This window comes from Panicum virgatum, chromosome 5N, assembly GCF_016808335.1.
Source record: "Panicum virgatum strain AP13 chromosome 5N, P.virgatum_v5, whole genome shotgun sequence".
Taxonomy (NCBI): Eukaryota; Viridiplantae; Streptophyta; class Magnoliopsida; order Poales; family Poaceae; genus Panicum; species Panicum virgatum.
In genome coordinates, this window is record NC_053149.1 from 522,332 (window position 1) to 535,218 (window position 12,887).

At 45.2% G+C, this 12,887-nt stretch overlaps 1 protein-coding gene and 1 pseudogene across 1 annotated transcript; both read right to left on the reverse strand.

The window, feature by feature from the left end:
* Positions 1-676: 676 nt before the first annotated feature.
* Positions 677-2,228, reverse strand: LOC120671968 (annotated as a pseudogene).
* A 1,127-nt stretch (positions 2,229-3,355) lies between these two features.
* Positions 3,356-5,395, reverse strand: LOC120675637 (zinc finger protein MAGPIE-like). The gene is made up of 2 exons (XM_039956841.1): positions 4,373-5,395; positions 3,356-4,251 (listed from the first exon to the last, which is right to left on the reverse strand). Exons 1-2 carry the CDS (start codon positions 4,786-4,788, stop codon positions 3,561-3,563), a joined length of 1,107 nt encoding a protein of 368 aa, XP_039812775.1. The 5' UTR covers positions 4,789-5,395; the 3' UTR covers positions 3,356-3,560.
* Positions 5,396-12,887: the final 7,492 nt, after the last annotated feature.

Consider the following 12,887-nt stretch of genomic DNA (forward strand, 5'->3'; position numbering starts at 1 on the left):
TCTTAAATTTAGAGAGTTAAATAAAAGAAGTTGCAGTCCAGCAGATCTCCTACAGAGCCCTCTATTTTGGAAAGACCTCCAAATCCCCTCTCCACCCTTCATTCATAAGGGGTCCCTAGGAAGCCCTCAATTACTAATTAGAATCGGGGCTATTGCTGGAGTTGAAGAAAATTTAAAAAATAGAGGCAGCCTCGTATTTGAAGGTCTGATTTAAAGGGTATTGCTGAAATTGCTCTTAGGCTGGTCAAGCTTGTCGGATGTGATGCTTTTGACCCCCTGTTTGAGTTGGTAAAATGTTGGAAGTAGCTCGTTCTTTTTTATGCTTCTTTGGGCATGCTTTGATGCCTTGCAGCTTGTATGCCTGGAACCCTGGGCCCTCCTTTCTATAGTTCAGCACGCTTGAATCGGGTTAGGCAGTTTGTTGTATGGCAATCTCGTCTCTATAAACATACTTTTGGACTTTTCGTTCATAACGGAAATGGGAACATGCCTCGCTTTGAAAACAAATGCAATTTCTTTTGCAGACTCGAATTGTTCCAGAATTCACTAGGCAAAGTCATCTCAGTCTGATTTATTTATGACCATAGCAATGTTTTTTTCCTCGTTAAACAGTAAGAATCGAAATGCAAAACAAAATGACCATTACAATGAAGAACTGGAGATGATATTATGTACAATGACAATAGTGTAAATAAAAAAAATCAATAAACATGAGCTCCAGCAGTCGCCCCAACGATCACAGCAATTGTAGCGAGGACTGCCTGTTATACCAAGAAATTCACATTAGAGTAACCCATGATTCGACACTAGAAGTGATTGATGCAAAAGGTGATGAAAACTGGAGTTCGACCGGCCGGATGTAAATATTTTTTGTTTCCTCCTATTTGCTTGCTTTTGCTTTTGGTTGTTTGCTCAGAAACTCCTATATTAAGACAAGTCCGGCAGATTTCCTGCCAACCTGTTTCAAAAAGATAGCCAAGAGAATCGTAGACACATTCTTTTATTTCTTTTAATCGTGTAACCTCGCTCTTCTTTTTGCTATGTGGATCACTTGCTATACAGATGTAGAAATGATTACGATGATACAGGTTCAGTCAAGCATGTGGAAATCCAACGAACTTGTTGCTGTGAACTACGGTTTCTTCATTATTTTTCTTCAGGCATTTCTCAATTATTTGATTGGTTATTACTAGCAGAGCAGCATCTGAGCAGCCACGAAGAAACATTGCAGAAAAGAAATTTGGTCCATTTCTACAGTCAAACCATCATTTCCTAGAGAATACTTTAGGAGGCAAGAAGCACACTGGATTCAAACACTAACCTCGCTCATGAGGTGGATAAAACTTGGAGGAAATACTTAGATGGACGTGCATAGTTTGAATTCAAACCGAAAATGCCACAATCGGACATGAGAGCATAGAGACGAAACTTGGCTACTAATATGAATCTGATGCAAACTAACTAGATCCGATGCTCAAGTTTACTCACAGCTATTGTGCATGCGACATAGCCTGGTTTCTCCCTGTGGTCCACTCTGGAACAGCACAGCAGAATGGCTCCAACATACCAGGGAATAGCACCAAGGAAGAAGCCGACTATGAACCTAGTGTGAATCCAATGATAATAAAACTCTATGAATGATTGTTGAAAAACAAAAGAAGAAAAAGAAGAAGAAGGATGATGTTGATGACTCCCAGGAACCAGCCAAAACCGATGCCGCAACAAGGGAGGCGGTCATGTCCACGCACACGGCCTGCTTGGGAAGGCGATGAGATGGATCCTTGAGGCAGTGGAAATTAATTTGTTTTAGCAAGAAAAGAAGCAGAGAAGGAAGCATTACCGGGAGCGGGAGGAGCGGCGGCGCGGACGGGCTGGGGATAGCCGAGGGGCGGCGGGCGCGGGGGCGGGTAGCTGGGCGGGCCCTGGAAGGTGCCGTAGCCCCCTGCTCCTTTGTGCTCCTCCTCCTCCTGGACCTGGCCGCCGCTCATCTCCTGTACTTGGCGGCAGGAGGAATTGAAGGAAGCCTGCTTCAAGAATGGCTCAGATGATCGACCGGCAAATCCCCACATGACCTAGACCTAGGATAGACTAGACACATCTCATTCTGAGAAGACGATCTGATCTGATCTGATCTGATCTCTGACTGACCAGGAAAAAGAAAAACACTAGTACTAGTATCATGGATGATGGTTAGATGCTAATGGAATGCATTGATTGTGTCTGGGCTGGGCCCAAAAAAGGTAAAAAAAATTCTTCCTCCCTTGAAAACAATTTCTGAAACTAGCTACTCTTAATATATGTAAACCAAAAAAAAATAGTGAAACTGTTTCCTGCTGCTTGTTTCTTCGTACTCCTGCTCCACCAATTGATGTCCCATTGCAACCAAAATGCACTGAGCATACACGCAACTAAGTTATTAACCAGCACTAGCAATAATAATGCATGAAGATGTATGTGGAAGTGGCCAATCATATGTTGATGGCGGCAGGTTATTGGGCACCCCATTGTCTTGTGGCGTGTTTCCTTTAGCTTGCCTTATTAATTCAACCTGATGTGACCAATGCATGTGACATTTGGCTATGCACAGCAATTCAGCTACTTAATTTTTTCCTTAAATATTAACGTGCACTGAAAAGCTTAAAAAAAGTATATTGCATTACGATAATAAAGTAGTAAATAAATTAAAGCGCCCGGCGTCGCATATGGTGATCGATTTAATATATGTTAATATGTACTCCCTCCTTCCCCGTTTATAAGGCATGGTGGAACATGACACGGTCTTCTAAACAACACTTTGACCATTTATTTATCATATATTATATCACTTTTGATTATAAACTTATAATCATTGTAAACTATATTTGATTATGAATCCAATCATATGAAATTTGCATTATAAAAATAAAAATTTAATAGTCAAATTATTGGTCAAAGATGAGAAGGTTTGAATCTTGATATACGTGTATGCCTTATAAACGGGGAAGGAGGGAGTATACAACATTAACTAGTCTTTGATCGTTCAGTGCTGCACTTGGCTTGGTGAGAGTATGCCTGCGTGGCCTCCTTTGGCTTGCCAGTTCCCATCTCATTGCTCCGTCCACACATGTTGTTCCATTGCATCTAGTACTACACTAAGCTGAGGCAAATGTAATTAAGGTGGCCAATATTAATGTCGCCATTGATCATGGCCGGCCTGGTCCGCTCTCTTCTTTCATGTTTGCTTGTCAAAAATATAATCATTCTTTTAACTAACAAGATCAATTATACTCCTACTGTAAAAAAACATGACATGCATAATATATACCAAGGCAAGCAATTATAGCAAATAAATAAATGAAACTAAATTGATCGCTCGTTTGTGAGAACTTGGATATATTATATAGATAATGCATATGCATTGGTCTTGTTCCATATATCGGTCGATCACATGCATGCATATCGATCGGTTTCAAATATAATTAACATGCACAACTAATGACTGATGATCATCTCTCAGCTCAGTGGCTACATACGTGATCAATCAATAATTATTGCCTGCAAATTGATGATGCAATAATTAATTAAATCCAGCCTTGCAGAGGCAGCGACGGAGAGCACAGCGGTTGCACGCTAACGCCTAAGAAATCCCTGGTCTCCTCCCTCCCCACGTGCACGGCGTCCTTGATGTGGCGCGCCGCCGCCGACAACACGTCGTCGTCGTAGGCCACGTTCCCGCCGGTGAGCTGCTTGCTGTTAGCGCTGTGCTGGAACATAGCTCCTCCAGCGTCGTCGGACATGGACGTCACGGCACCCATCTGCGCGGCCTTGTGCAGCAGCGCCGTCGCGGACATGTCGGTGGCCGCCGCGGGCTTCGCGTGCTGCTGCCCGCTGAACGCCGCCTCCGTTGTCGCCGTCGTCGGCTTGCCGTTCCCGTACAGCCAGCAGCCCAGCTGCGCCGCCGTCGGCGCGAAGAGATCCGCGTACAGGTGCGGGGGCACTGGCGCACCGCCGCCGGCCAGGACGCCACCACCACCATTAATGTCGCCCATGGACGGCAGCGTGTTGCCGCCCCAGAGCGAGAGCCCAGCGGCAGGCTTGAGGGCCGCCATCATGTTGGGGCGCACGGCCTGCCCCGCGAAGAGGTAGCTGCTGCTGCCCTGGCCGCAGAGCGACGTGGCGGCGGTGCTGGGCGCGGGCGCGGCGGCGCTGAGCCTGGCCGTCTCCTCCGCCAGCGCGTCGCAGAAGGCGCGGTGGGTGATGAAGCTGTCGCGCCTGCCATGCCATGCCATGCCATGAATTGGAGAGCGAGGATGCATGCATAGATCGAATTGGAGATGATGGATGAATGGATCAACGATAGATAGATCGACGGATCGAAGAAGAAGAGCTTTACCTCGAGAAGAGCGTGCCGCAGTCGCATCGGTACTCCCTGGTGCCGCAGGTCTTGGAGTGCGCCTTCCAGTCCGACTGCACGGCGTAGCGCTTGCTGCACTTGTCGCACTTCCACTTCTTCTCGCCGTGCTTCCGGCAGAAGTGCTTCTTGATTCCGGTGAGGTCGCCGAGCGCGCGCGCCGGGTTGTGGTGGACGCAGCTCTTCTCCGGGCACACGTAGACGCGCTTCCGGGGCTCCGCCTTGCCGCTGCGCTGCCGCAGCTTCCATGGCAGGTTGTGCCCCCGGCGGTGGAGCTGCAGGTTCTGGTCGCGCTGGAAGCCCTTGCCGCAGATCTCGCACACGAACCGGTTGGTGGCCAGCAGCGTCCGCGGCGACAGGGCGACGACCTCGGCATCAGGGTCTGCGGCCGGGGGCATGCACCATGCAGTGCAGCACGTTAGCTATAGCGAGCATCGATCGTCCATGGACATTATTAGCGGCCGGCCGGAGACCAAACCAAACAACAAGATCGAAGACTACTTGCCTGGTGTGCCCGGGAGGTTGCGCTTCTTCTTGGCCGGAGGAGGGAGAGGCGGCGGCTGCTCGGCTGCTGCTGCTGCTTGTTGATGAGACGGCTGCAGGTTGGTGAGAGGAGCCAAAGCCACAACCAAGGGGTTGTTGCTGGAGATGATGGATGATGCCGCTTCACTACTTGCCATTGTTGACTTGTTCAGTTACTAGTTTCTCCTGATCGATCTTAATTCGATCCAAGAAGGAAGAATAATGCACTCTTGGCGTGTCGTTGATCGATCTTGTATGCCTCTATCTATCTAGCTATTATGTGGATTATGTAGCAACAAATAAAAGGAACAACAACTAATTCTCTCCCTTGATTATTTTGGAGGGACAGAACGAAGCTATATATCCAACTATTGTTCTTACTTCTTAGGTGGTGTGTGGGTCATTACACAAGCAGGCCAATGCAACAAAAGACGCTAATTCAGCAACAAGAGGCAGAAGCAAGAGGATAAATAGAGATCGACACCAAGGGAGAACTCTGGTACTCTACTACTACCACTACTACTAGAGAGAAAGAAGGGAATATATAATTAAAAAAAATTGTGCAGATCGAGGTGAAAGTTGAAAGGTGTAGCTAGCGTTTAGGTGTTTGTGCAGAGAGACCAGAGACCGTGGGTGTGCACTGCAATGGAATCCATGATGACACATATGATGAGGAGAAAGATGGGGAAAGGTAAAAAGCTGTGGCTTGGTGCCTTTGCAATTGGCATCATTAGCCCATAATGTGATGCCTTCTGCATGTCAATCGTCTCATCTCAATCTCTCCATCGCACATGGATGCCCACCCTTCCCATCGACGACGATCATCCTATGTATATACAAAGTTGCCTTAGATACACACACACACACAAGAGTTACTACTTACTAGGGACTGGGATGCAATGTGCGACAGAGATTGATATTTACAAATATATATATGTATATTAGCAAGTAACTAAAAGATTATTTATGCGTGCGTGCGTCTGTGTCTATATACATATTTATATTAGCAAGTAACTAAAAGATTATTGATATGCTATTTTTTTAGTAAATTTAGACGATTTTTTTGCCGTGGTTTACACGAATGTGGTGATTTCCAGCAAATATGTTGTCATAATACACACAAAAGTGTTACTACTTATACTAGGGACTGGGATGATTGATATTTATAAATATACATATGTATACTAGCAAGTAACTAAAAGATTATTGATATGCTATTTATGCGTGCGTGCGTGTCTATATATACGTGTACGTGTTGTGTAGGCGCGCGCGTCCAGGCAAAAAAAAAATGGCGAGCACGGGCAGGGCAGGGCACGTGCAGTGCATGCGTTGCGAGATCGATGCATAGTATGCAAATAAATCTGTTGAGGAGATCGAGGAGGAAGCTATATACACATACTAGCGCCCATGTAGATAGGCGACGCCAGAAACGACAGGAAATGGAATATCTGTCCGGCCTTGCAATCCATCTTACTATTACTAATTGGAGGTACCTTTGGAATCTTCACGTGAAGCCATCTAGAATACTAGGTGGACACTCTGAAAAAATAGAGAAATTTTATAAATTCTCACAAAAATCAGAAACATCATGACATCAATCTAATAACTCTAATTATAATAACCATCAGATCTGTTATCTTTCCTAATAAATTACCCACCTCTGCCATTATGAAAATAGACTAAAGTAACCCCCTAAACATTTAACTAAATTACCCATCTCTGTCATTATAAAAAAATCTAAAGTAACCCCCTAATTTTTGTGTAAATTACCCACCTATGACATTATAAAAATAATATAAATACCTCCTAAATTTGCATATAAATTATCCAATTATGTCATTATTATTATAAGTTAAATTACTCATAAATCTGAATCTAAATTATATAGTTATAATAATATATTAAAGTGCACCAATATAAAATTCTAAAATTACTATTTCTATCATTATTAATATGTTATTTATATAAAAATACTACCTACGATATATGTCACCATATATTCATGTATGATGGAAGAGATAAAAATACCAATTCACAAACAAATAGTTTAACTAAACATATATTGAATACATATGGAGGTGCACAAAATGAAATCTATTGTAACTAAATAATAAAAATATATATTTTAGAGTATGTGTTAGAATATTTAATAGATGAAAAGGGCGTGAGATAGATAATTATAATTATTGATCTTATTTTTATATTAATTCTAATTAGTCCGTGTGGGAGCACGGGTTGATAGACTAGTGCTTTGAATTGGTTCTTCTTCTTCTTCTACTACACTACTATTACAATGCATGCATATTATGCGCAACTACGACATACAACATATACACTACTAGATTTCGGCGCTTTGCCGAGTGCCATAGACACTCGGCGAAAGCCTAAAAACACTCGGCTACACTCAGCAAACACCACACAGCAACCTTTTACTCGGCAAAGAGCTCTTTGCCGAGTGTTTTCTGTAGGACACTCGGCAAAGAAGTTACCGTGTGTCGACCTCAGCACTCAGCAAAGAAATTTTTGAATAAATGAAAAAAAATCCCCCGACCCCGCTCTGCCCACGCCGGCCGCCGCAGCCGCTCCCCACCGCCGCCGGCCGCCAGATCTGAGGAGAGAGCCGCGTCGCATGCCTTGCGCGCCGCCACCACTGGAGGAGGGCACCGCTCCCCGCCGCCGCCGGCCGCCAGATCTGAGGAGGGGGCCGCGTCGTCTGCCTTGCGCGCCGCCACCACTGGAGGAGGGCACCGCGCCACGCGCCGCCGCCGCTGTAAGTGATCGGGTGCTTTAGCCTAAGAGGGGGAGGGGGTGAATTAGGCACTAATAAAAACTTTGACCTATGGCTCCAACTAGTTTGCACAAAACTTAAACTAAAACATGCTATCTAGATGTGCAACTAGGTTGTTCTAGTGTGAAACCCCTATCCCAAAAGAGTTTAGCAACCTATAGCATTTCCTATGAAGAAACTATTCTATGAAAGTAAAGGCACACAAATTACTAGTATGAAATGCGGAAGCTTAAAGAGCGGAATAGGAGATAGCAAACTCTTGACGCGGGTGTTTATCCCGTGGTTCGGTTAGCCACAAAGGCATACCTACATCCACGTTGTTGTAGCACTCACTAAGAGTATTGCTACTCGGCCACCAAGTCTCTTCCGTGAACATAATCACGGTCACCTTGGCCCCGGGTTCCACTAAAGAGCTTCTCCACAGAGGATGGGGGTCTCCACGTCCCCCGCACAAAGATGTCGTCGCCGCTCCACACCAAGTTGAAGGGTCGATGACGTTGCCGGCGAGCTTCACGCTCCAAGGTGCCGGCGCACCAAGCTCTTGTTTTGGTTCGCTAATGAACCACATCATAAAGGCTCGAAGCCTTGCAAACTCACTCACTAAGAGCTAATCCTTTACACAACACTCTCAAAGTGTGCTAAGGGCTAAGGATATGATCTTGATGCTCTTGTATGGCTTGGAGATGTTCTTGGGTGTGTGTGGGATGTCCAGCAACTCCAGCAATCTTCAAATGGCCGGGGTGAGGCGTATATATAGGCCACCAAGTCTTGTAGCCATTGCTCCAATGGTCAGCAGAAAATCTGCGTATCATCGGATGAACCGATGCCTTTGGCTGAGGTAGCGTCGGTTCTTCTGGTCACTCATAACCCGAAGTAGCCGTTGAACTTCTGACAGCTGACGCGGTGATCACCGGTTGAACCGATGCTTTGTACCGATGCATCACCGGTTCATCCGGTGCTCAAGGATCTTCTCCTGGGCGCTGACGTCATTACACCGATGCAATACTCCGATGCACCGTCGGTTGAACCGGTGCTGAAGAAACTTCTCCTGGGCACTAGACATCGTCTCTGGTACACAGTACGCCCAATGCACCGATGCCCTTTCTTGGACCGTCGGTTCAACCGGTGACTATAGGTTGACTTGGCTTCGATTCCCTCCTGCACCAAACATCATAGCGTCGGTTCTTCCGACAAGCGTCGGATGCACCGATGCTTAGACATCAGTTCTTCCGGTGCTCCTGATTCCAGCGGCTCCCTTTCTTATAACGGAGGGAGTAGCGCTTATTAGTCGATCGTCACATGCGTGTTCAATGAGATCGTTGAGGGCTTGATACATGCATGCATGTAGTCGTAGTGATTAGATATTCAGATTCCTCCCTTTCTTTATTTTCCAAGGATTCAAAGAAACCGTGCATATATGTCGGGCATCGGAGCAGTAAGATTACATTAATCGTATTGGTCAGAGCAGAGGTGCTAGGTCGCCAGTAAAGGGCGTCAACTGTCGTCTCTTGATTGTCCGACCTTAACAGAAGCTAGCTAATAGCTATAGCTAGCTTAGCTTCCTTCCTTCTCGTCATTTTAATTATATATTCAAGCTAGCTATTTAGGAGTACTTACTTAGCATTAGCAGGGTTAATGATCATGCCGGGTGCAGATTTGTCTACTCCATCCATTATAAATTGTGGTCATCATTTTGACAAATTTGAATATATAGTTTTTGCTATGCATCCAGATAAATATTATCTAGATACATAATAAAAATTATGTATCTAGATTTGTCAAAATGATCTACAATTTGAAACGGAGGGAGTAACAGGGATTATGATCGGATTAATTATTTATGCCGATTAACTTAACGAAGAAGGAAGAAAAACAAACACCGCCATCAGTATCTTGCGCAGCCAATACATATACATATATATCGATCAAGATATTAAACATGCATGCAATTAATCATGTGTCCTTTGTTTTGAGTCTAAATAAGTGAGTAAGATATCAGCGAGTGACAGGAACATGGCATGTCAGTGGCAACGTGTTTGTTGATGCAGGGTCTACAGGCTGCAGATGCGATCGAATTCCAAAGCAGCAGTCAGAGAGAGTGAGATCTGATCAGCAACTAGCTAGCAGGCTGATGAATCAGATCATCAGCTGGTGGATCGATCAATATCAAATCGCAATGTAAGCTAAGTCTAAGTCGATCAGGTGGCAGGTGAATATTTGGAAGTGTGGGAAGGCGTCTGCTTGCGAGAGCTGACTTACTACTAACCCAGCCGCAGATTGCATGCATAGTATGTAGAGAGCTAGCTAGCTAGGATGCGTGATAATAATGAGCCTTTTTTTTTTGGCCTTTGGGCTTTTTTTTTGCTTTTGGGCTTTGTTTAGCGCTAATCCCTTGGACTGTAGCGTAGGAACTCTAGCAAGCCTAGGATATTCTCCTCGATCATGCACGCATTTGCAATTGCATGCCCCAAGGGCAGCAGCAGCTACACCACAGCCTTAGCTTTCTTAAAGGGACGGGCGGGCACAAGATTCCTTTTTTTTCCAAGTTAAAAATGTTTTGCTCTCTCTCTCTCTCCCTCTCTCTCCTTTGCGTGCTACTAGAGTAGGTGTAGTGTGGGAGAAGTGAGACACACTTTGGGAAAAGAAAACTAACATTGAGGTTTGGGAAAAAGAGAAGCCTTGTCACCATGGGTATGTTTGCTTTTGCTTGCTTGGATTGACCTTGCCCACTGCAAGCATGGACCAGACCTGTTTCTTCTACTAGCTAGCTAGGTTTCGGAAACAATAGATGATAAATTCCATTCCCTTGATAGTATCCAAATCCTAGCGTGCCATGAACATCAGATTTCAAGTTTGGGGTTTAAGGAGAGAAGGCTTGTCTCTGAGCCTCTCCGGTTGTTCAGAGAGATAGCTGAAGGGAGGGGGAGGGGAGAACCAGCGGGCTTTGCGGAGGTGTCATCCATGAAGGAGCAACTAACAACAGGTAGGAATGAGCTTCTGATGTAAAGGCATAGTAGGATGGTTGAAAACGGTCGGGAACAATTGTGAAAATACCTCAACCACTTTTGGTTTCATATTTTTATTCGGGAACGAGGGAGCTCGGTCAGGAAAGCGGAATCAGTTACACAGGAAATTGAAATCGAAACAATTCGATCAGATACATGTCAATAACAGTCGGGCAGCGGTATTTAAAAGCAGAAACCATCAACATATGTAACCACTTCAAACGTTAAACTCAGCACAACAGATTCAACCATACCTACATAATACATAGGCAAATAAAACTATTGTCCATAGATAGGTAGATAGTAGAGCACCACGGTGACACAAACACATGGCTCCTGACATATGACACTTGACAAGGTAATAAAGTTGATATTTGACAGAACGTCCATAGAGTGTCACATTCACATACACATCATTAAACCAACATATGATACTTGACAAAGTAATAAAGTTCAGTAAATAGAAAGAGCAAAAGCCTCCTATTCCTAACAACATCAGCATCTTTATTGTCACTACTACAAAAAAATATTAACTGCGAACTTTAAAAATAGCCTTAGAGGCGGGCACGATTTCTAACCGCCTTAGTTAATGCCCATCATTAACTGAGGCGGTTGTCAAAAACCGTCTCTCAAAATTGATTAACCAAGGCGGGCACATTAAAATATCCTCCTCGGTTAATCATTATTGACTGAGGCGGTCATCTTACGACAAACACCTCAGTTAATATATTAACTGAGGCGGGCACACTATATTACCCGCCTCAGAAAAAAATGAGACCCACTCGGCCCAGGCTAGGCCCGAGAACCTTCTTTGTATATATAGGAAAGTTAGGATTACGGGCGGCAGGCAGTGCTCCCTCCCCTCCCTCCTCCACCTCTCCTCCTCAGCGCTCCCTCCCCTCCTTCCCCAACGCTTGCTCCTCAGCGCTCCCTCCCCTCCCACCACCGGCGTCGCGCAGGGGCCGCGGGAAGCGACCGGATCTGGCCTAGGCGGCGGCGCGCTCATCCACCGGTGGCGGTGCGAGCGGCCCCGAGCGCGCGGCGGCCCCAGGTGGCGCGGCGGGCTCCGGCGCGGCGAGCGGTGGCCCCGGCGCGGCCACTGTTGGAGAACGGCACATTAGTGCCGGTCACAGGATGGCTTAGTGCCGGTCCCTGTGGCCGGCACTAAATGGCCGGCACTAACGTGACAGACGTTAGTGCCGGCCACTCTGACCGGCACTAACGCGCGCGTGTTAGTGCCGGTCCGAAATACCAGCCGGCACTAACGTGCCCGACCCCGCCCGAGTCCTCACTGCAACGTTAGTGCCGGCTGATATAACTAGCCGGCACTAAATGTTTTTTCTTCTTTATGTTTCTTTTCTTTTAATTTTTATACGTATGGCTATGCGTATTTCTACCGTATGTGACTATATAGTCGTACTCTTTGCATTGCACAGTATTATTAGAACAGAATATTACACTAACATTATATATTTATATATATATATTTGTCATGTATGGAACACTTAGGAATTCAAAAGTACATGAGATATTACAAATTATTAAGCACATCAACTATAATAACGTATCAACTTCCTCGTCGTCGGATCTTCTTGGGCGACGCTTAGACGGAGATCGCCATGAAATTCGCCCTTAGGATTTATGACTTCATCGAGTAGAAATCCGCATATAGCTTCTTGAATTGCCCTGATCCGAGCGATTTCAATGAGTTCTTCTTTCATCCGTCAACGCTGTCACATTTTTCAATAAAAACATGAGAATAAAAAATAATGAATTAAAATAATGAGCAGATGTGATTGTGCTCACGTACATTGAATGCCTCCACTGTCATTTGCCCTTTTTCACTTGCAAAAGAGTTGATCCACTCGCATACATAGTATCCACATAAGTTGTTTCCTTGGCCCTGTCTCCAACACTATGGACAAACGTGGGTTACGATATAGAATTTTTCTGATGTTTATTGCGAATGACATTAGTAGCGAGAGTATATTCATACCGGAAAATCAGTCACCCAATGAAGAGGCTCGATTTCACCTATGGGCAAGCCTATGTGTTTGTGGAGGTAGCGACTCCATGCAGTATTTACTACCTCGATGATATCTTGGTACTTTGATTTATCTTGCCTTAACGAGTCGTACACCAAGACCTTGTGCTCCTCAATCCGAATACAAAGCAATATCCA